The 27,810-nt window shown below is 45.1% G+C and overlaps 1 protein-coding gene, 1 non-coding gene and 1 pseudogene across 4 annotated transcripts in view; 2 read left to right on the plus strand and 1 right to left on the minus strand.

The window, feature by feature from the left end:
- On the minus strand, positions 1-901 carry LOC118702585 (annotated as a pseudogene).
- Positions 902-3,193: 2,292 nt separating this feature from the next.
- The window catches only part of CRK (CRK proto-oncogene, adaptor protein), a 33,530-nt gene continuing 8,913 nt past the window's right edge, over positions 3,194-27,810 (plus strand). The window contains exons 1-3 of one of the 3 annotated variants that reach the window (XM_036408651.2): positions 3,194-3,594; positions 21,886-22,463; positions 22,514-22,998. In XM_036408651.2, the coding sequence (XP_036264544.1) occupies positions 3,354-3,594; positions 21,886-22,463; positions 22,514-22,546 (852 nt within the window). In that variant the 5' untranslated portion in view covers positions 3,194-3,353 and the 3' untranslated portion in view covers positions 22,547-22,998. Of the gene's footprint in view, positions 3,595-21,885; positions 22,464-22,513; positions 22,999-27,810 lie in introns of those variants that run through there. The other 2 variants (XM_036408650.2, XM_036408654.2) reach the window with 2 other exon arrangements.
- On the plus strand, positions 5,728-5,853 carry LOC118702630. The gene has a single exon (XR_004982791.1). It is a non-coding gene; the product is annotated as a small nucleolar RNA SNORA11 (small nucleolar RNA).

Below are 27,810 nucleotides of genomic sequence, written 5' to 3' on the forward strand. Positions count from 1 at the left end.
AACACACCATCAATATTTATTGTTCAGCTTCCCTCAAGAGGCCAGTGCTAGGGCTGAAGGGCTGGGCCTAAATGAGCAATAGGACTGGGGACCTGTGTGACCATCATGATGTGCCCTGGAGCCTGTCAGTCATCCCCTTAAGCTTTCCAGATCGGCAAGTCCTGTGGGATCCCAGGCTGTCAGATCTGGGAAAGCTGCCTTCGTGGAGGAAAAGGACATGTGGGGGAGCCCACGTGATGTCCCAGAACCTGCCAATTCCAACATCAGCCTGTCTCAGGAGGGAAACTGAGGCAAGCGGCTAGAACTCAGAGGAAAAAGTGAGGGGGGCCTGAAGGTGAGATAGGGAGGACCAGCGTCTTTCAGGCCCGAGCCGAAGCGGGAGAGAGAGAGACTTCCATGTACTCCCTCGTGGCGCTTAGAAGAGAGAACAGGGGAGGTGTGGGAGGTCTGGCCAGTCAGGGTGAGTCCTGACCAGCTCCACCCCCACGGGTGTCTGCAGGGCACGTGCTTGATGGGGCCGCAGTGCCTGGACAGGCCCTGGACCCCCACCATGGCATGCCCTGCAGGGGAGGTGGAGAAGAGTGAGGCAGCCGCATCCCCACTGGCCCTCACTGGGCTTTTTGGGTCACCTTCTGGTCATTCTGCACCACATAGGCGACGCACACCCCCACAAGCAGGCGGAGCAGGAGGCCAGCAGCGAGTGGGATGGCAATGGCATGGGCTCAGGTCAGGACACCCTTGTGGGTGACATGCTGGCTGCTGACGGATAGTAAGGGAAGCGCCCAGGCAGTGTAGTAGGTGAAGGGGCTCAGGCCAACAGCAATGAGGCCGAGCCCCACCACCTGGTCTGTCCCTGTGGCCATTTCCGTGGCTCCCCACCAGGGCACCAAGCTCCTAACTGATTTAAAAGAAAAATGTCTATCTCTGGCACTCTCCCTCCAGGGAGCATGCCCATTTGCACTGCCTTCTCCATCTTCTTCCCCCACAGGCACATGTCTCCTAAACTCCAAGGGACTTCACAAGGCTTGCAACCAGGGGAGCAATGGGCAGCAGCAGCTTGTCCCAGGCAAACCCCCTGAACCTATCTCCAAGGTCCCTTTCCTCTGACCCACATGTGTCAAACACAAGGCCCGCGGGCCAAATCCGTCCCGCCAGGCCTTGCAATGTGGCCCGCACCGCGCTGTCATCACTGCACTCCGCTGCGTTTCCATCACAATGACAGTTTATGACTGTTCAGTAAACCATTCGGCCCGCGATTTAGGCTGGATTTTAGATTTTGGCCCCTTCTCTGATTGAGTTCGACACCCCTACTGAGTCTGACCCCTCCATGAGCCACAGCAGCCCAGCCTGGGCTCTCCTGTTGCTGCTTCTATGCCCGTCCTTGTTTCACTGTCCTAAGTGTGTTTTTGCTGTGGCCAATACATTCTTGCTTGCTTTTCTTAAATACATACATATGTAAATAAAGTCTATTTCTGCCATCTTCTCCCTGTCACCTCTACCATTCCTATCTCAGATGCCTGAGAAGACAGCAGCGACCACGGCTCTCTTTTCCTTCCAGGATTGGAATGTCACCTCCCCACTCAGCAGCGTTGTGCCTTTGGAAAAGTTCCTAAGGCTCTCCGAGCTTCACCTGCTGATGGGACAGTCGTAAAATGCCAGCCCATAAAGTTGCCGAGAGGACTATTAAATAAGGTGATCCACATAAAGCAGCACTGTTCCTGGAAGACAGTGCTCCCTGAGTAAACGTTAGCCGTCGTTAGGAAACGTTTATGGGGAGCCTCCTACCCGGGACGCTTGGCCTTTGAGGAGCTCCGGTGTGGGACCCAGACCTACAAATGAAGGCTTGCAGCACATTGGATAAGGACTGTAAAGGGGAGAGAACGCAAACATAGTGCTGCCCGTGCAGAGAGGCTGTGGTGTGGTGGTCAGGAAAGGGAGGCATGTGAGTGGAGATCTCAGGAGTGGAAGAAACTCAAGTTTTGTGTAGCAAGAAGTTAAGATGAGACCAGCTTAATATTGTGAACGGAACGGGGAGTTTTAACACCTGGAGACTGTTAAAAAAGTTTTACGTAGCCAAAACCAGTTTGGCTCAGTGGATAGAGCATCGGCCTGTGGACTGAAAGGTCCCGGGTTCGATTCCGGTCACCTTGGTTGCGGGCACATCCCCAGTAGGGGGTGTGCAAGAGGCAGCTGATTGATGATTCTCTCTCATCGATGTTTCTAACTCTCTATCCCTCTCTCTTCCTCTCTGTAAAAAATCAATAAAATATATATTTTTAAAAAGTTTTACACAGGGTAGCCACAGTTTCGGAGTTGTAATTTAGAAACAGCACACTGACGGATGTGTGCAATGCAATTAGGGGTAGCAAGGCACTGAGCAGTCTGTTCTGGGACATAGATGTGGAATACAGAGATAGAGATGATCCTGAAGGTAGGGAGAGGAGAGGTGACCTACGGCTACAATTAGGGCTTTGAAGAACCTGGGCAGATGACTTCCTTGAGAACCTCAATACAGAGAACTCCATATGTCTACCTGGCTTGGCATCCCTTTTGTCTTGAATACTCCCCCCCTTGCCATTCAACATTCATTCAGCACATGCCACCTCCGCTGGGAAGCCATCTCGCATCCCTTTTCCAGACCGAATGAGGGGGCCCTGTTCTGTGATCCCTGCTCATTAGTACTTGTCATTCCTTTGGACTGTTTCCCGGTTCCTCCCACCAGTCTGGGAATTCGGTGATGGCAGGGCTCACCTTTGCACCCGCGGGGCAAATGTGTCAATAACTGTTTGCTGAATGAATCAATGAAAACCAGAGCAGTAGGTGGCCCAGGGAGGGAGGAGCTAGAGGAGCCTCAGGAAAAGGCCGTCTCAGGCAGCTTAGGCCTTCAGGCCGTCTCATCTCTCCTATTCCAACTTTGTCTCGGAGTCGCTGCCTGAAGTCCTGGGCCATCCAGGAGCTTGAAGCCTGGTGGAGCCAAGAACCCGTGTGGTCCACAGCGCAGATGGAAGAAACCTCTGCCGACTGCTGGCTGAGGCCCCGCCCACGGCCCTAGGCTCCGCCTCTCCGTCGTCTGCAGTCCCGGTTCCCGCCAGGCGGCGCTGCCCACGAGGCCGCATGCGCAGTGCACGCGCGACCCGTCCTCTGCCCTTCTCCCAATGGCGGGCGGAGGTCCCTTTCCCGGCATCCCCCGGGGCCGGGGGCGCGTCATTTCCGGTCGGGAGGCCCGCGGCCTCCGCCGCCATTTCGGGCGCTGCTGTTCGGCTGAGCTCCGAGCCGGTCCGCTGGGCGGCGGGCGACGGGCTGGAGGGGCGCGCGCGGCGGCGGCGGCCCTGCGTGTAGGCACCCAGGCGGCCATGGCGGGCAACTTCGACTCGGAGGAGAAGAGTAGCTGGTACTGGGGGCGGCTGAGCCGGCAGGAGGCTGTGTCGATGTTGCAGGGCCAGCGGCACGGGGTGTTCCTGGTGCGGGACTCGAGCACCAGCCCCGGGGACTATGTGCTCAGCGTCTCCGAGAACTCGCGCGTCTCCCACTACATCATCAACAGCAGCGGCCCGCGCCCACCGGTGCCACCGTCGCCCGCCCAGCCTCCGCCCGGTGAGGGACGGACAGGACGGGGAGGCCCCGGGCGGGGGTGAGGGCCGCGGAGCCCCCCAGCCCGGCCGGCCGGCTGCTCCTCGCGAGCTGCCCCCCACGTGGGCAGAGGCTGGAGTGGCCGTGGCAGGGGGCGGGGTGCTGCCGGCGCCGGTTCCCGCTGACCGCGGGCGGGCGTGGGGGAGGAGGAGCCGCTGAGCCGGGCCTCTGGGTGCGCCTGGGGAAGACAGCCCCGGGGAAGGGGAACGGGAACCGCTCTGCTCCGCTCCGGGGTGGGGCTGGCGCCGGGCCGGGCACCGGGGCTGGGCCGGGCTACGTGGGGACAGAGCGCCGAGGGGGATGCTGGCACTGCGGGGGCATCCCTTGGCAGCAGTGTCGAGACTGAATCGGAGAATCCTACAAGTGGCTTTTTCGGCTTCGAACGTTGTCCGCAGTGTTGGAGAGCCGAGTCTGGCCACCCTCCGGCCGATGGCCTTTGGTAGGAAGTCACCACATACAGGCCGGGAGGGATGGAGACACCCTTCAGGAAACCGGCCAGCTTTTTCCTTTCTTGGGCATTTTTCCAAAATACTTTTTTTTTTTTTTTTTTTTTTTTTTTTTTTTTTTTTACCGTCCTCTTCCTCCGCGGAGGTGAGCTCAGTGTCCTGGTGATAGAAGGAAAGCCCTTTGTGGCCAGCTCAGAGTAAGTCGGTGCCGGGCGGGGACTGTGTCTAAGAGATCTTCGTGCCCAGAAAACTGTTCTCCACGGTTCGGGGGTTGGGAGGGGGGGTGTCTTAGTTTTCAAAGTGTTTAGTGGAGGGAACATTTCTTTTCAGGAAACAAACCAGAAATAAGCCAATGAAAACAATCCCTTCTCTGAAAGTGAATGAAAGGAACTTCATTTTTCCTGGGCTTAAACATTGTCCGTCTTGTGGTCCAGGGCCTCTTCCTACTCAGTATGTTGGGGCTGTGGCCTGAGTCTAGATGTTGGGAACAGACCTCTGCTGGGCAGATTCTCTGAGAATTTAAATGATCTGGACTGGGTGTTCCCTTGTCAAGAATCCTTGAGCTGTGACTGTCTTACCCATGCCATTGGAGTCGCTGGGAAACAGGAAGGAGATTTTTGTATGTACTCAGTACTTGAGATTTGTGGGATACATAGTAATTTTGAGGTGATCATTATCTGTGTGACAGCACCAAGAGTCCTAGTGCCTTCTCATTGTTCCCAAGTTGAAGCATTTTCTTTCTGACCAGCTGAGACTAGATACAGGCCAGCCTCAAGTGAATCAGGAAGCTCCTGATTCAGCCTTTGCAGATATAACGTTTTAGAATAGTCCAAATTTAGATTTAGTTACTCTGGCCAGAAATGGGAAGGCAAGGTAGTCAGTCTCTGTTAATGCACAGCAGTTTCAAAAAGAATGTGGGATCATTAAGCTATAAATTATCCTAGGTCGTCCTCAGTCTGGTTGACTTAATAGTATTATAACATGAATTGGGAATATCGATGTGACATATATTTGCCCTATACCAGATGTAGTCTATTTTTTGCCATCTGCATGGTGTCTTCGGTTTTTGTTCATTCATGCAGTGACATCTCAGTAAGTCCATCACTGAGACTCAATTCTCTCTTTTTTTAAATATACTTTGATTTTGTACAGAGAGGAAGGGAGAGAGATAGTTAGAAACATCGATGAGAGTCATCAGTCTGCTGCCTCTTGCACACTCCTTACCGGGGATATGCCCGCAACCAAGGTACATGCCCTTGACCCTTCAGTCCCCAAGCCGACGCTCTATCCATTGAGCCAAACTGGTCCCGGTGAGACTCAATTCTCAATGTTTTGTTTGTGTATGTGTTTTATTCGTTGCAAATTTTGGAAATGGCAGCTGGCAGGTTTCTTAGTTTGAGCTTTCTCCACAACTTGGCATTATGACTTTATATCTCTGCGCTTACCTTGATATTGAGTTCCACCTTTTCATAACATACATGAGTTCAGATCCCTTGGCACGAAAGAGAAAGTGAAGATTGCCAAAGTTTATCAATGGGGTGTGGAAAATTCATGGACAATGATAATTTTTGCTATATACTCTATATTTTCCATGGAGGGTAATTGATTCAGTTTCCTTTGTAAAGAATTCTTGGGGTGTGATAGAATTCTTGGGGTGTGATCAGAGCAGGGAGCCCGAGAATGGCTCCTCTGTTTACAACACATCCAATAGGAACGTGGGGTACTCTTCACGGGGGCAGAACACTCTGACCTTCCTGTGACATGACACCCTATACATGGGGGGGGGGGGGATTCTTAATCTTTGTTTTCACTATACCACATCAAGCTCTTTTCATTTTGAAACCACACAGAGGCTTCAAAAGAAACCTCTGAATTTTAGAAAGACATACACAATATTAATAGCTAACATTTATTGACTGTCTATTCTGTGTCAGGTATTTTGCTGAGTACTTAATATATGCCTCATCTCATTTACTATCCATAACAATCTAGTGAGGAATAGACTATGATCTCCATTTGTTAAAATATTTCTATTTTGCCGAAAACTGGTTGGCTCAGTGGATAGAGTATCGGTCTGTGGACTCAAGGATCCCAGGTTCGATTCCGGTCAAGGGCATGTACCTTGGATGCGGGCACATCCCCAGTGTAGGGCAGGCATCATCAAACTTTTTAAAGTGGGGGCCAGATCACGATCCCTCAGAGGGCTGGAGGGCCGGACTATATGAACTACTAATTCCTACTGTAACACCTCGGCTGCGCTCACTGCCCAAAAAACCTAGCGGGCCGGATCAGACTCCTCTGCGGGCCGCATGTGGCCCACGGGCCGTAGTTTGAAGACCCCTGAAAGAGGCAGCTAATTGATGATTCTCTCTCATTGATGTTTCTAACTCTCTCTTCCTCTCTGTAAAAAATCAATTAAAAAAATTTTCCATTGTATGGATGAGGAAACTGAGAATCAGAGAGTCAATAACTTGCCCAAGGTCATACAGCTTATAAATACTTAGCCAGAATTTGAACCTAGGAATTTTGACTTGAGAGCTGACACTATATAACTGTTTTCTTTTCTGTCAAAACCAGTTTCCTGTTGAGATCCAGCAGTGCTCATAGAGGACTCACTTTAGGCTCTGACATGGGGTCCCAGATTGTGTTTAAAGTTTAAAAGGAAAGGATAACAAGAAATTGGCAAAAAGAAAAATTGGCTTTAGTGTTCAGACAGTACTCATCTGCTATCTAAAGTCAGTGATGAAGAGGCTTTTAAATTCCTTATTTGGCAAATTGAATATGGAAAATGAGCTTTTTGCTTAGGATAATACAGTGTATTTTATAGACATAGTGATAGGTAAAGTGTATATGGAATGGCATAGATATAGTTTTTAGAGGCTTAGGGATAAAATAGACCAGGAGTTCTCAACCTTTCCAGTGAACCTATTTTTAACTTGGGTGCTCAACTCCTGCAGACTCTGGTTGTGGCTGTAGCCTGGGAGTGCCCTGCTGTGCTCCAGTGCCATAGGGCAGGCTTGGTCAGATCTATGGGTCAAGCTCTGTCAAGTATACTTTTTACACTTGATCTTAGCCAAAAGGCCGAGAAGCGATCTGTCAAGTATACTTTTTGGGAAGGCTTTGCAATCATAGATTCGCTGGTTTTTCTCTCTGAAACAATGTGATATTACTAACCTTGACAAGTATTGATAGATAATTGAAAAAACTGAGTAAGTGTAAGCTGGAAAAGTTGTTATAAGCTTGAGTTCGAGAGCCTGGTTTGAATCTTACCTGACCCTTACTACTTAATGTAACTTTGGGCATGTTTTTTTTTTTTTTTTTTTTTAACTTTCTCTGCCTTGGTTCTTCACGTGTGAAAGAGGACATCATAGGGTCATTGGAGGATTAAATGAGTTTTAGTGTATTCCCATATATATTAGAGGGAGGGGAAGAGAAAAGGAGAGAAAGAAACATTAATGTGAGAGGAAAACATTGATCAGTTGCCTCCTTAACTGGGGATTGAACCTGCAACTGGGCATTTTCTCTGACAAGGAATTGAACTGGCGACCTTGAGGTGCATGGGAAACACTCAACCAAAAGCCACATTGGCCAGGGCTTGTTAAAAGAAACAAATAAACATTAAAAAAATAGATTTCATTGATTTTTTTTTTTTTTTTTATAGAGAGGAAGGAGAGGGATAGTGAGTTAGAAACATTGATGAGAAACATTGATCAGCTGCCTTCTGCACACCTCCTATTGAGGATATGCCTGCAACCCAGGTACATGCCCTTGACTGGAATCGAACCTGAGACCTTTTAGTCTGTAGGCTGATGCTCTATCCATTGAGCCAAACGGGTTAGGTCAAAACAAAACAAAACAAAACCCAATTTTTTAAAATTGATTTTTAGAGAGAGGAAAGGAGAGAGAAACATTGATTTGTTGTTCAACTTATTTATGCATTTATTGGTTGGTTCTAGTATGTGCCCTGATCAGAGATAGAATCTTCAATCTTGGTGTATTGGGTTTCCTGGCCAGGGCATGGATTTTCTTTTGTTGAGCACCCATAATATACTAGATACTTTTAGGAACTTTTTTAGGTAGGTATTTGACCCCGTGAAATGTTAAAAAAAAAACCCAGCTCATACAGCTAGTAAATGGCAGACAGAATTCATCAAAACCAATCATTCTGAACCTGCAAAGCACCATGCTGATATCCATTTATAGAAATTCTATTTGCTTAGGAGACCATACATCTTGATATCTCTTAAAGATACCTTCACAAATGGAAGTCAGAGTCTTTTTAGCCCTTTGTGTTGGACAGGTAGTTGGGGGTGTTTAAGCAACCTCTGTAAATACCGTAAGCTAAGGAGAAGTAAGAGAGGGAATGGAAATTTGGAAAGAGGAAAGGAAAAAGGAGGTGCTGTGAGATCAAAAAGATTGTGGTAGTACCCATGCCCATGGGTGTTCTTCATAAAACTTTCAGGAAGTGGTATCAATAAAAACTGATGTAACCCGAGGGCTAAAAATGCTTTAAAGTAGTAAGTTGAGCATGTATAGAAACCAGAACAATAATGTGTTGATTTTGATTTCTGAATGTGTTAGTTTAAACTGTATGTTCAGAATCCAGCGTAAGTTTGATGTAGAAAAAGTCAGTGAGGTTTTCCAAGTCTTAGCAATGAGAGCTCTGTCCTTGGTTCTGTTCTCCAAACTGACTATCTCTCTCTTCCTTTCCCACCTTTCTATTTCCTGCCTTTGGCTGTTTGTGGTTGGGAGAAGATAACTAGGGAAAAGGAGCAGTTATAGCAGGAGTGGTTAGCTTGAAGGCACCAGAGAGGGAGCATTTCACTGTTGCTCCCCCTCTTCTGTTGATCCCCCAGTCTTGAGGAATATAGGGCAGCTGGGTTTAGGTTCAGTCAAGGGCTTTCTCTCACTTGAGACAAAGCCATCTGCATTTTGGGGGCCTCCGTAGGGCCAGGATGTTGGACTCTACCCATTTGTTTGCTGCTTCTCTGTGAGCCAAGGCTCAGTTTGTAAGAAGGGACACAATCGGAAATACTACTTGATGAGGCTTTCATAGCAATGTCATGTCTGAGAGACATGCAGAGACTCTGGATGTCACCAGAAACCTAACAAATGAAGATTGATAAAACAGAATATCACTTTGCTTACTAGTACATGGTTCCCAGCAGTCTTTTCAGTTAGACCACACAGTGTAAACTTAGAACATAACAGCTCATGCTTGGGCTGTAAGCTACGCATAGAGCTTGCTTGAGCATCTGATGACATCATCAGGGACGTTTGGAATCTGTTAGTGTCACTACCTGTCTTCATTCTAGCAAAAATGAAGCTCTGAGTCCGTCATTTCATCTAGTTTTCCTGACTGGCAGCCTTACAGATTCAGACTGCCTGGTCCTTACTTAGGGTATAGGTATCCTGGCCTGCTGCTTCTGCTGTTGCAGTGTTCTCTCTTTGTAAAATTGAACACCCAAAATGCCCCTCTAAGTCCCAGCGATCGATTGTGGAAGAAGTAGATAATGTGTGAGCTTGTAAGAGCCAGAGAAGAGGGTCACAATGGACAGGCAAACCAGATTCCAAACTACAAGTGAATCTGTCCTCTTGAACCTGAACCCAGTTACCCTATATCCCTCAGGATTGAGGGATCAATATAGAGGGGGAAGTAACGATAAGGTGCTCCCTCTCTCTGGTCTCCAGCTATAGACATGCTAATTACATGAAGGAATTCTGCTTGAGGCTGGCAGTCCCTTTGTCAGGAAGCAGTTGAGGTAGACTCGGAACAAAGTAATTTAGAGAGTTTGAGCTCTTCATCCCTTTCCCTGCCTACCTATGTCTAAGGCAGTGCCTACCCCTTGCTTCCCCCTCCTCCCTTCCCTTGAGAATGAAATGATGCTTGATTTTCAGACTCTCTTAAGATGGATCTGAGAATTAGTTCTCCCATCTTTTTTTTTTTTTTTTTTTTAAGTTCTCCCATCTTCTTAATCAATAAACTTTTCCTTACCCCCTCCTCCCCCCCAAAAAAAGAAAAGGAGCTGAACACATAGTTGTGGTGAGGTTTGAGCTTATCTATGACTTATGTTCCCCTCCCTTCCTTTCTTCTGGAGTTTGGACCAACAAAGCTTGAATTCACATATATCTAATTGCTCCAAAAGTACACAAAACAGGTATTTCTCTGTGGAATTAGAATAGTTAATTTATAGGTAATGTGAAAGATTTCCCTTGGTGCTTAACTTGCATTTCTGTGACCAATGGGATTGTTAAGCTGAAAAAAAACCCAAAAAACAACAAAACACATATTGGACCCATTTTACACCATGAAGCATTTGAACAATAAATTAATTGAACCAACTTCCAACCTTTATGGAAGATGAGCTTCCAGTTTTTCTTTTCATAATTCTCACTTTGATCTTTATAAGGGACTTGGTTTAGTGGTCTTTTAAAATTTATTTTATTTTTATTTTTTAAAAATAAATTTTTATTGTTCATATTATTACAAATGTTCCTTCGGCCCCCCCTCCCTCCATTGCTCTCCTCCACCAGGTTCCACCCCACCCTCTGCCCTTTCCCCACCCCCCATTGTCCTCGTCCGTAGGTGCACAGTTTATTTTTTTATTTATTTATTTTTTTAAAATCAATCTTTATTGTTCAAATTGTTACAAAGGTTCCTCATTTCTTCCCCCCTCACCAGGTTCCCATCCCACCCTCCGCCCCCTCCCCATCCCCCATTGTCCTCATCCATAGGTGCAGTTTATGTTCAGTCTCTTTCTCCCTCCCTTTCCCCGATAGTAAATCCCTTTTCAGATAGTAAATCAGTTACTTAGCATTTTCTCATATCAATAATACCACCACATGCCCACTGATACATTTCACACAAAAGACATTTCCAAATAGGTCAACCAGCCTCATCCAGGCCCCACCCAAGGCACTCACAGATCAACACCCCAGCCCTATACTAACTCAACACATCCAGATCTAAGCCTTCATCACTTGATTCAGCAGACCCTCAAGTTCCCACCAAAGTTTCCAGCCATGTCTGAGAGGCAGCCGTGGGGCAGGGGCAGGCGAAGAGCGAGCTGTTCCGGGCCTGGCCTCTGTTGCTCTGGTTCGTTCCACAACCAGCTGCTCCGGGTCTGGTCACCGCCGCTCCCGACCTAGTTGCTCTGGGCCTGGCTGCTGCTGCTCTGGGCCTGGCCGCACCCGGCCCTGCTGCTCCGGGCCTGGCCGCTCCCAGCCTGGCAGCCGCTGCTCCGGGCCTGGACACACCAGACCCGGCTGCTCCGGGCCTGGCCGCTCCCAGCCTGGCAGCCGCTGCTCCGGGCCTGGACACACCAGACCCGGCTGCTCTGGGACTGGCTGCTCCCAGCCTGGCCGCCGCTGGTGCACAGTTTATGTTCAGTCTCTTCCCACACCTCCCACTCCCCTTTTCCCCAAGAATCGTCAGTTCACTCCCCTTCCATACCTCTGATTCTATATATTATATTCAACAGTTAATATTGTTCATCAGATTTTTTTTTATTTCCTTGGTTTTTAGATTCACTTGTTGATAGTTAAGTATTTGTTGTTCATAATTTTTTTAAAATATATTTTATTGATTTTGTACAGAGAAGAAGGGAGAGAGATAGAGAGTTAAAAACATCGATGAGAGAGAGTCATCGATCAGCTGCCTCTTGCACACCCCCTACTGGGGATATGCCCGCAACCAAGGTACATGCCCTTGACCGTAATCGAACCAAGGACCCTTCAGTCCCCAAGCCGACGCTCTATCCATTGAGCCAAACTGGTCTTGGCTGTTGTTCATAATTTTTTTTTTTAATCAATCTTTATTGTTCATATTGTTACAAAGGTTCCTCATTTCTTCCCCCCTCCACCAGGTTCCCATCCCACCCTCCGCCCCCTCCCCATCCCCCATTGTCCTCATCCATAGGTGCAGTTTATGTTCAGTCTCTTCCTCCCTCCCTTTCCCCGATAGTAAATCCCTTTTCAGATAGTAAATCAGTTACTTAGTATTTTCTCATATCAATAATACCACCACATGCCCAATGATACACTTCACACAAAAGACATTTCCTAATAGGTCAACCAGCCTCATCCAGGCCCCACCCAAGGCACTCACAGATCAACACCCCAGCCCTATACTAACTCAACACATCCAGAGCTAAGCCTTCATCACTTGATTCAGCAGACCCTCAAGTTCCCACAAAAGTTTCCAGCCATGTCTGAGAGGCAGCCGTGGGGCAGGGGCAGGCGAGGAGCGAGCTGTTCCAGGCCTGGCTGCTCCGGGCCTGGCCTCTGTTGCTCTGGTTCGTTCCACAACCAGCCGCTCCCGACCTAGTTGCTCTGGACCTGGCTGCTGCTGCTCCAGGCCTGGCCGCACCCAACCCGGCTGCTCCGGGCCCGGCCGCTCCGGGCTTGGCCGATCTCAGCCTGGCAGCCGCTGCTTCGGGCCTGGCCGCACCAGACCCGGCTGCTCCGGGCCTGCCCGCTCCCAGCCTGGCAGCCGCCGCTCCGGGCCTGGCCACTCCCAGCCTGGCAGTCGCCGCTCTGGGCCTAGCCGTACCCGACCTGGCTGCTCCGGGCCTGGCTGCTCCCAGCCTGGCAGCTGCCGCTCCGGGCCTGGCCGCACCCGACCTGGCTGCTCCGGGCCTGGCCGCTCCCAGCCTGGCAGCTGCTGCTCGGGGCCTGGCCGCTCCCAGCCTGGCAGTCGCCGCTCCGGGCCTAGCCATACCCGACCTGGCTGCTCCGGGCCTGGCTGCTCCCAGCCTGGCAGCTGCCGCTCCGGGCCTAGCCGTACCCGACCTGGCTGCTCCGGGCTTGGCCGCTCCCAGCCTGGCAGCTGCTGCTCGGGGCCTGGCCGCTCCCAGCCTGGCAGCTGCTGCTCCGGGCCTGGCCACTCCCAGCCTGGTATGTTGTTCATAATTTTTATCTTTATTTACTTTTTCTTCTGAAAGAACCCCCTTCAGCAATTCATATAATTCTGGTTTGGTGGTGATGAACTCCTTTAGCTTTTTTTTATTAGTGAAGCTCTTTATCTGGCCTTTGATTCTGAGTGATAGCTTTGCTGGGTAGATTATCTTTGGCTGTAGGTTCTTACTATTCACCTTGAATATTTCTTGCCATTCCCTTCTGGCCTGCATGGTTTCTGTTGAGAAATCAGCTGACAATCGTATAGGTGCTCCTTTATAGGTAACTACCTGCTTTGCTCTTGCTGCTTTTAATATTCTCTGTCCTTTGCTCTTGGAATTTTAATTATGATTTGTCTTGGTGTGGTCCTCTTTGGATTTCTTATGTTTGGAGGTCTGTGCGCTTCCTGGACTTGTAAGTCTATTTCTTTCACCAGGTGGGGGAAGTTTTCTGTCACTATTTCTTTCCGTATGTTTTCGATATCTTGCTCTCTCTCATCTTCTGGGACCCCCATAATTCTGATGTTGGTTTGCTTGAAGTTGTCCCAGAGGTTTCTTACATTATCTTCAATTTTCTGGATTCTCTTGCCTTCTTGCTTCTGCGGAGGAGTGTCTTCTGGCTCTTTATGTTCCAAATCTTTGACCTGATTCTTGCCATCTTCCATTCTGATTTTAGGACTCTGTATAATATTTTTTATTTCAGACAATGTATTCTTTATTTCTTGTTGATCCCTTATCATTTCTTGATTCCTTATTAATTCTAGTTGATCCCTTTTCATATCCTCATAAGTCTTATTGACCTTTTTTAGGAAATTCTTGAAAAACCTTATAAGCGTAGATTTGAACTCTATATCCAGTCGCTTTTTGTCCTCCATTTCTTTCGTTTGTGATCTATTTTGTTGTCGGCATTTTTGCAGCTTCCCTGATGGAGCCGGGTTTCGGGGTGGAGCCTACAGCCTTGGTTTCCGTCAGCCCCGCCCTATGCGGCTCCTGAGTCTCAGTAATCCCCAGGGTCCTTCAGTACTCGTTGCAAGCACCTCTGAGAGGAAAGGTGCCCTCGAGTTTCGCCTGCTATCAAACAGTCTAGGCTCTCCCCCAATGAGCCCAGAACTGGGGTTCAGTTCAGTTGGAAGTGGAGTTGGAGGTGGCATTCAGAGCAGTCAGGAGCCTTTGTCTCTTTTCCGCCAGGGCAATCCTGCGGCACAGCCAACCGTCCCTTCTCTGTGCGCAATGTGCGCGCCTCCGGGACCTCCTTTCGCTGCTCCCCCGGGGTTCCACCTTACAGCCCAGCTCCCTATGGATGAGCCTGGGTCCCCGGGGTCTGGCCTGGAACTGGTGTTCAGAGCAGTCGGAACTGGGGCCCAGCACAGTCGGAGCTTTTATCTTCTTCCCGCTAGGGAACGCCAGCCAGGCATTCAGCTCCCCTCCTCTCCGGCTCTGTCCTGTCCGCACGCCGCGTGTCTCCGTACCTTAGGCTTTTACAGCTCCTCCGCTCTTCCTTCTGGTTTTCTCCTTGCTTCTCGTTGTAGAATTTCCAGTCAGTCGACTTTCCTGTAGTTCTGGGTAATGTCCATTTTATATTTTAGTTGTATTTTATTGAAATTGTTGTGTGCGGCTGTGGCTAGGTGTTCACCTGTGCAGCCATCTTGGATTCTCTAGTGGTCTTATTTGTTCTTCTAAACCCTGCCTCCTGTCCCCCCAGGGGGGAAAAAATCAACAACATAGACACACACACACACACACACACACACACACACACACAAATTTCACTTGGGCTAGTGCAATATCCTATCTAATAAAAGCCTAATACTCAAATTGTCCTTTCTACTGGGAGTTTGACCCAGAGTTCAAAGGGGGGTGCGCGAGGCTTGCCAACCTCCTGCCAGCTCCCACCCATGCTCTGATTGGTGCACCAGTTCTGTAGTTGGAGCCATAATAATGGATGGCAGGGAGTAGTTGCCTTCTTAAGAGTTAAAAGGGTACCTTGCAAATGTTTAGTAGTGGCCAGAGCTGCCTTTTCCTTTTCCTTTTTTAATATATTTTATTGATTTTTTACAGAGAAGAAGGGAGAGGGATAGAGGGTTAGAAACATCGGTGAGAGAAACATCGATCAGCTGCCTCCTGCAGACTCCAGTGCTAAGTAGGTCTCCTAGGAGCGCATAACTGACCTTGTCCTTACGTAGTTCATCTGGCCGGAAGAATCACTGAATTAGCCTAGTTGTGATAGGCAAGGTAGCCATGCATCTCCTTGCCTACCCAATTTGAATGACAGTAATTTCTCATTGGTGATCTACTTCAGTGATGAGAAACTCCAGAATGCAGCACCACCACCATACTCTGGTATGTTCATAACCAAAATGGTGTCTCCAGTCCTGTACTTGGAACTACTGTGATTACTGCGGTACCAATCTCATTGGTCCAGATTCTGCTAGTGCCTGTGTTTATCATAGATGGACAGTCCTGGGTCTGGGCATGTATTTCATCCTCTTAGACAGCCAGCATTACTGAGTGTGGGCTATTAACTTGTGTTAGCCTGCAGGTATGAATTCCACAGGTGGACTTTTGTAATGTAAGAAATGTGCAACTTTCCTTTAAATTATGTATTGGTCTTATCATTCATTTGGATGAAAAGAGAAAGCACTCATCTTTTTTTATCCAAATGAAAAGTATTCATTCTGTATTGAGGAAAGTGTTCATTCTCTATTGAGGACTTTTGGCTAACTTCCAAAGGTTATCTTTTCATCTCTCCCCAGTAGAGAATGTTAAGTGTAATTTTTCTGGTCATTCTGGAAGAAATATTTTCTAACATTGAACAAAACAATTGGGTTTCATTTTTATTTTATTTATTTTTTAAATATATTTTATTGATTTTTCACAAAGAGGAAGGGAGAAAGATAGAGAGCTAGAAACATCAATGCGAGAGAAACACTAATCAGCTGCCTCCTGCACACCTCCTACTGGGGATGTGCCTGCAACCAAGCTACATGCCCTTGACCAGAATCGAACCCAGGACCCTTGAGTCTGCAGGCCGGCGCTCTATCCACTGAGCCAGACTGGTTTCAGCTGGGTCTCATTTTTAGAGAGGAATTAATTTAAACATCTGGACTACCATAGTATTCCTATTTCACAGCATTAATCGCTATGGCTTTTAGATGGTTGGGTCATTGTTAATACAAGTGGAGAGGGTAAATTATCCAATTTTCCTTAAAAAGGAATTAAGTAACTTTCACGAAAGAAGTACAAATAGTCAAAAAATGTGAAGAGCAAACAACTAACAATGATATTTCAAAAGATAATATTTCTCATTAAATTGGCAGTGATTTTTAAAATGCTGTTTTGGTAAAGGATTTCGGAAAATGGGAACTCATAAACCACCCATGGGAGTGTAAAATCATGCAAATTTTCGGAGAGCAATTTGGCAACATAAACCTTAATTTAAAAAAAAAAAATTTTTTATTGATCTCAAGAGAGGAAGGGAGAGGGAGATAGAAAAATCAAGGATGATAGTTTTAGTCATTGATCCGCCACCTCCTGCATACCCCTCACTGGGGATTGAGCTGGAAACCTGGGCATGTACCCTGACTGGGAATTTTTTTTTTTTCTGACTGGGAATTGAACTGCAACTTCCTGGTTCACAGCCACCTGAGCCAACCCAGTGGGCAAACTGTAATGTTCTTACCATTTGATTCCACAGTTGCATTTTAAGTTGTTTATCCTAAGGAAATAATTTGCATTTTAAGTTGTATCCTAAGGAAGTAATGAAATAGTAATGATTAAGAACAGAAATGCTAAATACAGCATCATTTGCACTATTGAAACATTGGGAATACTTTATATCCATTAAAAGTCATGTTCTTGCCCTGGCTGGTATAACTCTGATGGTTGGAACTTTGTCCTGTACACCAAGGTTGGTGGTTCGATTCCTGATCAGGGCATGTGCTCAGGTTGTGGGTTTGATCCCTAGTTGGGGTGAATGTGGGAGGCAATCAATTTTCCTTCCTTCCTCTTTCTTTCCCTTCTTCCCTTCACTCCCTCTCTATAAGATCAATCATTTATTTATTTATTTTAATTTCTTTATTGATTAAGGTATCACATATTTGTCCTCAACCCCCCATTCCAATTCCTCACCCCATCCCCACTCATGTTCCCACCCCCCTATTGTCCTCGACCACTGGTTAGGGCTCATATGTGTGCATTTAAGTCCTTTGGCTGATCTCTCCCCTTCATCCCCGCCCTCCCTTTGAGGTCCAACAGTCTGACCCATGGCTCCTTATTTCTGGGTCTGTTCTTGTTCATCAGTCTATGTTGTTCACCATTTCCCCTAGATGAGTGAGATCATGTCCTACTGGAAATATAAGAATAAAAAATGAGACAAGCTATAATCGTTATGCTGAAAGGCACATGAATCTCTTTAGTGAGTTTCTTTCTGGGCCAACAGTTCCTTTGAGACCCAATTTCAATGTCAAACAGTTCCTTATATGTACATGTCAGCAATGATATTTCAGTTTTGGGTGGTGGGCAAATGGTGGTAATGCAGGTCCAACCCTTTCTGGTTTGGTCCTGGGCAACCTGCAGTGATACACAGCTGCTGTCTGCTATTATGGCAAGGCGTTGTCAGCGTCTTCCATCTCTGGACTGCTTCTCTTCTGTCTTCATGGTTGGAGCAATCCTGTCAATTACTCTCTGTTGCCAGAATCCACATGGTTTTGGAGTTGTTTTCTGAAAATATACAAACATATTCTCAGCCAAAAGTTAATAAAGGAATATTTTCTATAAATTTGACTTGGGATCCTTTTTCATTTTTTGCCCAAATGATTTTCCTCTGGCTTGTTTTGACACCATGTGTGTTTTTCAAGGGTGTTTTGCTGATAGCATTACAATTAATTTTCTAAAGTACAAATTTTCTAGATGTAATTTACTTTCAGGATATTTTTTTACATGATATTCTTCTATTTTACCCCTTTTTTTATTTAAATATTAGGAAGCTTTTGAAAATTTTATAATGTAGTCTTGATAGCTTTTAAATTTTAATTTTTTGCACTATAATATGACTGCTTTAGGTTCATTTCCTGTTGTGAGGTTTTATTCTGAGATGAACTATCAATAAAAATTTTAGTTAACACTTTAGGAACAGCTTTTTGTCCAGTGCAATTAGTGTTTCTAGGATATTTGTTTATTTCAATTAGCCAATTTAAATTAGCCTGATAACTTGTCTACTATTTTACTGTCAAATTTATTACTCTAAAACAATCTTATTTTACCATGTAAATATTAGGGGGAAGGATTATTTGCCTTCTTGAGTAGGCCCTCAGCATTCCTGGAGGTAGGCTGGATTTAGCTAACAAAAACCCACTTCCCCACACCATGTTTACAAGACAACTCAAGTCTTGTTGTAGTGCTAGGGCAGCTGCTGTCAGCCAAGTCTGTCTTTACCCAGGTCCCGATTTGAGCTGGGATTCCCTCAGCAGGGGTGAGGTCTCAGGCCCCTGCAAAGTTTTGAGGGTGAGGGTCTATGCCCCACTTCAGTTGACCCCCAAGTTCTCTCCTGATGGCCCCTCTTCGACTGTGCCTGTCTTAGGTTGTTTCTTCCCTGAGGAATCTTACCTGTCACTGGCTAACCAGCCATCCTCTGGGGCCAAACAGGGTGATGTGAGGTTCAGTTCTGTGTCCTTGGTATCCTATGCCCCCGTGGCCTCCACGTCCAGCTCCTGCCTTAGGATCCCCTCGCCTACTGGGGAGGCCCCAGCACTGTTCACACGTCTTGGGGAACCAGGTTTTTAAAAGTCATGTTCTTGAAGAATATGGGAAATTATAAAAATCAAAAAACAATTGTCTATGGAGCTATTATCAGGAAACCAAAAGCAAAAAATCCAATAAAGGGCCCTGGCTGGGTAAGCTCAGTTGGTTAGAGTGTCCTGATAAGTCAAGGTTGCAGGTTTGATCTCCAGTCAGGGTACATACAATAAGCAACCAATGGAGGCATAAATAAGTAGAACAACGAATCATATCTGTCTGTCTGTCTTAAAAAAAGAAAAGAAAAATGGGATTCTGGTCAGTGTGGCTCATTCGTGCACCAAAGATTGCTGTAGAGCACACGCCCAGGCTGCGGGTTTGCTTCCAGGTCAGGATGCTTATGGAAGGCAGCAGATGGATGTTTCTCACATCGATGTTTCTCCCTCTCCCTCTCTAAAAAAAAAATAAATCAATAAACATTTTTTTTAAAAATGGTTAAAATGGTAACTTGTGTGTATCTCACCACAATAAAAAAAATCCACCAAACTGCACTAAGAAAACTTAAAAATAAGTGGAACAACAAATTGATGTTTCTCTTTCCCTTTCTCTTTCTGGAATCAATACATTTTTAAAATGTTTAAATCTAATAAAGATGATTTGATACTTTGGTGCTCAGCAGAGGGTAAGTTAAAAGTTTGTATTTCTCAATAGAAAACTGTTTCTCTATCTGGCTTTCCTCAGTGGTCAGAGCGTCAGCCCTTGGACCAAAGGGTCATGGGTTCTCTTCCCTGTCATGGGCAGGTATCTGGGTTGCTGGTTCGATCCTAGGCCCGGTGAGAGTGGTAGGCAACCAATCGATATGTTTTTCTCTCTCCCTCCCTTCTATTCTGTCTAAAAAGCTTAAGAAAAAAAGAAGCCCAGCCAGTGTGGCTCAGTGGTTGAGTGTCACGGTTTGATTCCTGGTCACTACATGCCAAGGTTGTGGACTCAATCCCCAATGTGAGGTGTGCAGGAGGCAGCTGATTCTCTCTCATCATTGATGTTTCTCTCTCCCTCTTCCTCTTGAAGTCAAATATATTTTAAAATAAGAAAAAGAAAACTTTCACCCTGGCTGGTGTAGCTCAGTGATAGGAACATTGTCCTATGCACCAAAAGGTTGTGGGTTGGATTCCTGGTCAGGGTACATACCTAGATTGTGGATTAGATTTCTGGGTGCATGCAGAAGGCAATTCATCAATGTTCCTCTAAGCTCAGTGAAAACATACCCTCAGGTGAGTATTAAAACACACAAAACTGTTTCTTATTTGAACTGATATATGTTTGTTTGTTCTTCAATTCTAGAACTTGATAGAAAGGGAATACATTCTGAAGTATGTATTCTAAGGTCACATATACCTTTGCATATTGCAAATTTTAAGCATTTCTAATATGTCCTTTGTTTTGGATTCTCTGTATGTCATCAGAGGTTGAGGATTTAACATCTCTTTATTCCCGCCCCCTCCGTGTTCGCCCCCCCTCCCCCCCAAGCATCCTTGTTTACCTTCTTTATAACCTGTTTCTTCTAAGGGAACAATCCAGTTTCCATGTTATATTTAAGCGAAGGCCCCTTAAGGTATTGATTTTTAAGCAGTTTCTTCGTTTTTGTTTAGAATCCTTTTTTCTTTTTGCCAAATAAAGCTTTTTTTTTGGCTATCATAAATGACATTGATATCAGCAATCAGTTATTTTAAAAAAATTGATTTTAGAGAGGAAAGAAGAGAGAGAGAAACAATGGTTCCTTGTTCCACTCATCCATGCATTCATTGGTTGATTTTTTTTTTTAAACATATTTTATTGATTTTGTACAGAGATAAGGGAGAGAGATAGAGAGCTAGAAACATCGATGAGAGAGAGTCACCCATCAGCTGCCTCTAGCACACCCCCTACTGGGGATGTGCCCGCAACCAAGGCACATGCCCTTGACCGGAATCGAACCCGGGACCCTTCAGTCCGCAGGCCGACGCTCTATCCACGGAGCCACACCGGTTTCAGCCATTGGTTGATTTTTTAAAAGGGATTTTTATTTATTCATTTGTTTACTTTCATTAATCCTCACCTGAGGATATTTTTTCCTTTGATTTTTAGAGATAGTGGAAGGGAGTGGGAGAAACAGGAAGAAACATCCAAGTGAGAAACACATCTATTGGTTGCCTCCCTCAAATGTCACGACCAGGGCCTAGGATCAAGCCTGCAACCAAGGTACGTGCCCTTGACTTGAATGGAACCCAGGACCCTTCAGACCGAGGGCCTATGCTCTACCCACTGAGCCAAAGTGGCTAGGGCTCATTGGTTGATTCTTCTCTGTTGTCCTGACCTGGAATCAGTCCTGCAGACAACACTAACCAACAGACTTAGCCAGTGCAGCAATCAGTCTTTAAAAAAAAAAAAAATTCATTCTTTTTTTTTTTTTTTTTTTTTTTTTTTACTGAGAGGGAGAGGGAGAGAGAGAAACATCTATGAGAGAGAAACATCAACCAGCTGCCTCCTGCACACCTCCTACTGGGGATGTGCCCACAACCAAGGTACATGCCCTTGACCAGAATCAAACCTGGGACCCTTAAGTCCACAGGCCGACTATCCACTGAGCCAATGAGCCAAACCTGTTAGGGCAGCAATCAGTCTTAAAACTGTTTCTCTTTCAAATTGTACATTTTAGATGTGAAGAGAACAAATGCATGAGTTTAGTGTAGATAAATACCAAGTTCTCCCCACCTCTTCTTGGAATAGCTGCTGGGACCTCTGAGAAAGGAGAGCTTGCTACATTCCCTGAGGTTGAAGAAAATATCGCAACAAAACCTTGAACATTGTGCTACTGTGTAAATGGGATGATAACAGAACATTTTGGGAGAGTGAACAACAGGTCTTCATCTTGCTGTCTTCGACCCAGTATGAGAGCCTGTCCTGAGTGGCTTGGTCTACCATGCTCTGTTCCTTCTCTGCTGCAGGTGCTGGTGGGACTCGTTTTTTCCCCCAGGAATGTTTCAGCTGCAAAATATGATTTGTTTGCTATGAGGAGAAGGGGTTATTTTTTAGACAGTATATACTTTTATGAAATATTGACTGTGTGTAGGAAATGTTTAAAATCTGTTTTTATCATCAGTGCAATACATCTTTAAATAATACCTTGCTCTGTTTTTTTCCAGGGGTGAGCCCCTCCAGGCTCAGAATAGGAGATCAAGAGTTTGATTCATTGCCTGCTCTACTGGAATTCTACAAAATACACTATTTGGACACTACAACGTTGATAGAACCAGTTCCCAGATCCAGGCAGGGTAGTGGAGTGAATCTCAGGCAGGAGGAGGTAGAGTATGTGCGAGCCCTCTTTGACTTTAATGGGAATGATGAAGAAGATCTTCCCTTTAAGAAAGGAGACATCCTGAAAATCCGGGATAAGCCTGAAGAGCAGTGGTGGAATGCAGAGGACATGGAAGGCAAGAGGGGGATGATTCCAGTCCCTTACGTGGAGAAGCTTAGACCTGGCCCCGCCTCAGTATCGGCTGTGATTGGAGGTAACCAGGAGGGTTCCCACCCACAGCCACTGGGTGGGCCGGAGCCTGGGCCCTATGCCCAACCCAGCGTCAACACTCCGCTCCCTAACCTCCAGAATGGGCCCATTTATGCCAGGGTAATCCAGAAGCGAGTCCCTAATGCCTACGACAAGACAGCCTTGGCTTTGGAGGTACATAATGTGCAAAATATAGAAAGAAGAGATCTGCTACAGGATCTCCCTTTTATTTTATTTTATTTTAATTTTATTTTATTACTTTTTAGGATCTCCCTTTTAGACCTCTTAGAGCTTTGTAGGAATGCTAAATACAAACTCCAGCATTGTGATGTTGTAGATGTTGAACCATTAAGTACTGATTTGGGCACTTAATTGAGTTTTCTCTTTTTTATAGAAAACCTATTTTGGAATGAATAGCTTAAAACTGTATAACTGAATGTTCTGATTGGTCTACTAAACATACTTTAATTAATAACACCACCTAAATTCACAGAAATTAACCTAAATCATTTTTTCTCATCTACATTCTAACCTGTTCTTCCTTTCTTTTTATCATTGTCTGGAATAAGGTGGGCTACAAAGATTTGAGTAATAATAAGTGGTTCTTGTCAGAGTATTTACATGGAATTTTTCCACAGAAACTTCATGTTTTTACTTTTGGGGCATGGGGATTCTTACTGTTGATTGATTGTGTTCAAGTAATAATTCAGGAGGAAAAGTAAAGTGTAGTACAGATGTGAAGAGATATACTCAAATATTAATTCCAAGGAGCAGCAGGTTTACTTGGTCTTTGTTGTATAATGCATTTTGCAGGCAAAAAGCTAGTTCCTCTTAAGGAATAAATTATTACCTTTTACTGGTAAATTGTTATCCTTGGTAGCGCCTCTTCTCTGGCCAACCATTGTGTTTATTCCTTTATTCCTCTCTTCCATTCACAGCTTTGTCTCTTGTCTCCTTCCCTTTCCCTTTCTCCCTACTTCCCTCTTTACCTCTCCCCCTTTCTGTGTTATGCAGAGCTAGTGGTTCAGTATAAAAGCTTTTACAGTAGTGGCATGCTATCCCATCTTTCAGAGCCTCCTGATATTATAACAAGTATAAGGGAGTAGCTTTCATAAGCACAGGCTGTAGTTATATGAGCACATATTAGCTGAGAAGGAGCAAATGTGTATTCTTATAAACTGACATCTCTAAATTTTGTTTTTTTGGTCATGTTCATACACTAAAGAGTAAGCAGCCCTGTGTCTAAATGGGGGAGTGTTAACCCACAGAATAAGCCAGAATCTATTTGTACCAGTCTCTGATATTACTGGATTTGAAATTTTTCTTTCACATTTTGGATAGTGTATCTTGAGTCTTACAGGTTTGACTGGAAAATGTGTTTTTGAAGTGTATATTCTTTGAGATTATGTTATGACTTAAAAGTATTGTGTCCTTGCTTTGAAGAAAAACGAAATATATGCTGTTTAGGCCACACCACTTTTTCCCACTTAGAGTTTGGAGAATAAAGAAAACAAGTTTCTAGTCTCATGTTTTTATTTCAGTTCAGATGATGGCAACATCCAACATGGTGAGCCACATATGTTGATTGCTGAAGATGGCCTCTTTTGAGTTAGAACAAATAACCCAAGGTATAGCTTTAAAACGTGATTAAAAACATGGTGTTAGTTTACCATCATAGAACTTAATAGTTGAAAAGGACCTTTTATCCTGATGTTTAGATAGATTGAATGGATTGTTCAAATGACGTGGAAGTGGAGATATGATCAACCTTTGGTGCTTTTTCTACCATACCCAAATTCAGTCTGTGATTCTTTTTCTTTTTAATACATTATTTATTTATTTCAGGAGGAAGGGAGGAGGAGAGAGAAACATCAGTGTGAGGGAATCACTGCGTCCTGCGTGCCCCCAACTGGGGATTAAGCCTGCAACCTGGGCATGTGCCCTTGACCGGAATCGAACCTGGGACCCTTCAGTCCACAGGCTGATGCTCTATCCACTGAGCCAAACTATCTAGAGCTCTTTCTATTTTCTAACAGTGCTGCTGCCCTCCTCAAAGCAGGTTTTATGTGGGTTCACTGAAACCATACCCATTTCTGGTTTTTCTTAGGATCTGTGCCTCCTCATTTTTTTAATTTTTTTTTTTATAAATTCTTTTAAAAAAAATATATTTTATTGATGTTTTACAGAGAGGAAGGGAGAGGAACAGAGAGTTAGAAACATCGGTGAGAGAGAAACATTGATCAGCTGCCTCTTGCACACCCCTACTGGGGATGTGTCCGAAACCAAGGTACATGCCCCTTGGCCGGAATTGAACCCGGGGCCTTTCAGTCCACAAGCTGATGCTCTATCCACTGAGCCAAACAAATCATTATTAAGATGAGGCTGCAAGATAAGATTGGGAGACTCTGGCTTTCTGACCTTTGAATACTGGTTGAAAAAAAAAGACAACAGCCTGTCCAGTGTGGCTCGGTGGTTGAGCGTCCACCTATGAACCAGGAGGTCATGGTTCGCTAAGTCACTTAAAAGATATTGTGATGGGCACATGTCTGGGTTTTGGGCTCAATTCCCAGTGTGGGGTATGCAGGAGGTAGCTGATCAATGATTCTTTCATCATTGATGTTTCTGTCTCTCTACCTTCTTCTCTGAAATCTAAAAGTATATTTTAAAAAATAACAACAAAACACCTCCCATTTATCAAAGGGAGGGTGGGGATAAAAGGGAGAGATCAACCAAAGGACTTACGTGCACACATATGAGCCTAACCAGTGGTCAAGGATAATAGGGGGGTGGGGGCATGAGTGGGGTGGGGTGGGGGATTGGAATTGAGGGCAAATATGTGATGCCTTAATCAATAAAGAAATTAATAATAAAAAATAATAATAATAAACACCATTTATTGGTATATATGACCAGTGTAAGTCCAGATCTGTAGACCAGCTAAGTGCATTTTAGTGGAATCTTATACTTAACTTGAATGTTTTTTAGCTATTTTTCTTTCTTTTTTTAAAATATATTTTATTGATTTTTTACAGAGAGGAAGGGGGAGAGAGATAGTTAGAAACATCGATGAGAGAGAAACATCGACCAGCTGCCTCCTGCACACCCTCTACCGGGGATGTGCCCACAACCAATGTACATGCCCTTGACCGGAATCGAACCTGGGACCTTTCAGTCCGCAGACCGCGATGCTCTACCACTGAGCCAAACCGGCTTCAGCTATTTTTCAATTATTGTTGACATTCAGTATACACTTAACTTAAAATTGATCAGAATCATTACATTGTACACATTTATGTATGTATTTTTTTGGAAGGTTTCTTTGAGTTCTTTTTTTCCTTTTTAAAAAAAAAAAATTTGTGGTTAACGTACAATAGAATGATCATATTTTAGAATTGGGCAGGACCCTAGAGATAATAAATTAGACTAGCAGTCTTAAGACTAAGGCTTCTCACTATCCTAAAAGTTCCCATGAGGTGCCTGGGGAGAGATGAAAGCTGAGGATGCAAGACTGTGGGTTCCCTGTCTTGCTTAACCAAAGTAACTTTTTATATTCGTTATATATCAGGGTCTCTCACAGGCGTCTTCAAACTACGGCCCGCGGGCCACATGCGGCCCGTAGAGGAGTCTGATCCGGCCCGCCAGGTTTTTTGGGCAGTGAGCGCAGCCGAGGTGTTACAGTAGGAATTAGTAGTTCATATAGTCCGGCCCTCCAGCTCTCTGAGGGACCGTGATCTGGCCCCCACTTTAAAAAGTTTGAGGACCCCTGCCTAAGATTACTATTTTACTAATTCTCACCCAAGGATATTTTTCCATTGATTTTTTTTTTTTTTTTTAATTTCAGAGAGGAAGGGAGAGGGAGAGAAAGATCACTGATGAGAAAGCATCATTGATTGGCTGTCTCCTGCACGCCCCCCACTGGGGGGGTCGAGCCCACAACCCGGGCATGTGCCCTTGACTGGAATCGAACCTAGAATCCCTCAGTCCTCAGGTGGACTCTCTGTTCACTGAGCCAAACCAGCCAGGGCTTTCCATTGATTTTTAGAGAGGGTAGGAGAGAGAGGGAAACAGAAATATTGATGTGAGAGAAACACATCGATTGGTTGCCTCTCATACCTGCTCGACCAGGGTCCAGGCCAGGAAGGAGCCTGCAACCGAGGTACATGCCCCTGACTGGAATGCAGTCCGGGACCCTTCGGCGCACAGGCTGATGTCTATCCACTGAGCCAAACCGGCTAGGAAAGACTGATTTTTTGTTTTTGTTTTTTAAGAAAGGGTTTCTGTATTTTAAAACAGTAAACTAAAAAACAGTGCTGAAGAGCCACCTGCCTTTGTCTTACAGATGGATATTCCCTACCCTATATTTGTTGTGATCTGAGTCCCCCACTGGACTATAAGTTATTAGATACTTTCTCTTTCCACCTACCAGATTTCTCTAGTAGAGATGAAGAGTCTGGAAAGAGAAGGTTCATTCTAGTTAACCAAAGTATGGGTATTTCTCTGCATATTATAAATTTGTGAGTCAGTCAGGTACTCGTATCCTGGCGAATGTAACTGAATCAGACAGATTCTATCTTTTCCATCCAATTCATCCTGATAAAGACAGATTTTAAACAATGCAGATATGCTGCATGTTTTGAAGAAATTCTAGAAATAACACCAGAGTTGTGTAAAGGCAGCTTTCATTTTTTTAATCTTAGATTTGAGCTAAGATTTTGATCTTAGATTTTTGTTTCATGGCTCCTTGGAAGCTGTCATAGTAACGCATCTTACCTTGTAAATTGCAGATGCTAAAATTTACTTTATGCCTCTGTAGACTGTTCAAAACCATCACAATATCTTTAAATATACTAATTATATAACTCCCATTCTCTGCTTCAGCCATGCATTTTGCCTTTGATAGACGTTAACATTTTAGAGTAACCAAGGAGCTAGCTTCTCTGTTGTTCTTAGGCTTGGACTTAGTCTTTTTTTTCCATTTTATTTTTAATTTTTTGTTTTGGGCTTGTTCTTCAGGGCACAGATATGGAAGCTGTAAAGTGCTTTGGGTCCCTGATAATATCTGACAGTGATTACTTGAACTCTACATTTTGCTGCATAGAACTCTGTAAAACAGGGAAAGTAAGAGTGAAGACCCCATTTCCCCTTTGTTAATAGAAAAAAATGAGTGGTAGTTATAAGAACATGAGTGGCATGTCTTTGCTGTATCTAGTTTGTCTTTTTCTGGTATTGTAAGTCGAGATTTCTGTATTGTTCTTTAAGACAAGTGTCTACTGTCCCTCTTGTTTCAAAGAGGAAGAGAGAAAGAAACATTAATGATGAGAGGGAACCATTGATAGGCCGCCTCCTGCACACCCCCTACTGGGGATCGAGCCTGCAACCCAGGCATGTGCCCTTGACCAGAATTGAACCTAGAATCCTTCAATCTGTAGGCTGGCATTCTATCCACTGAGCCAAACCAGCTAGGTCAGTATCTTGGGATTGTAACATATCTGGGGCAAGTGTTCACTTTTGCTTTCTTTGTCTTTGATATAGTGTATCAAGCTTCAAACTCTTCTGTATCCCC

The sequence above is a fragment of the Pipistrellus kuhlii genome, unplaced genomic scaffold (assembly GCF_014108245.1).
Source record: "Pipistrellus kuhlii isolate mPipKuh1 unplaced genomic scaffold, mPipKuh1.p scaffold_m20_p_39, whole genome shotgun sequence".
Lineage (NCBI taxonomy): Eukaryota > Metazoa > Chordata > Mammalia > Chiroptera > Vespertilionidae > Pipistrellus > Pipistrellus kuhlii.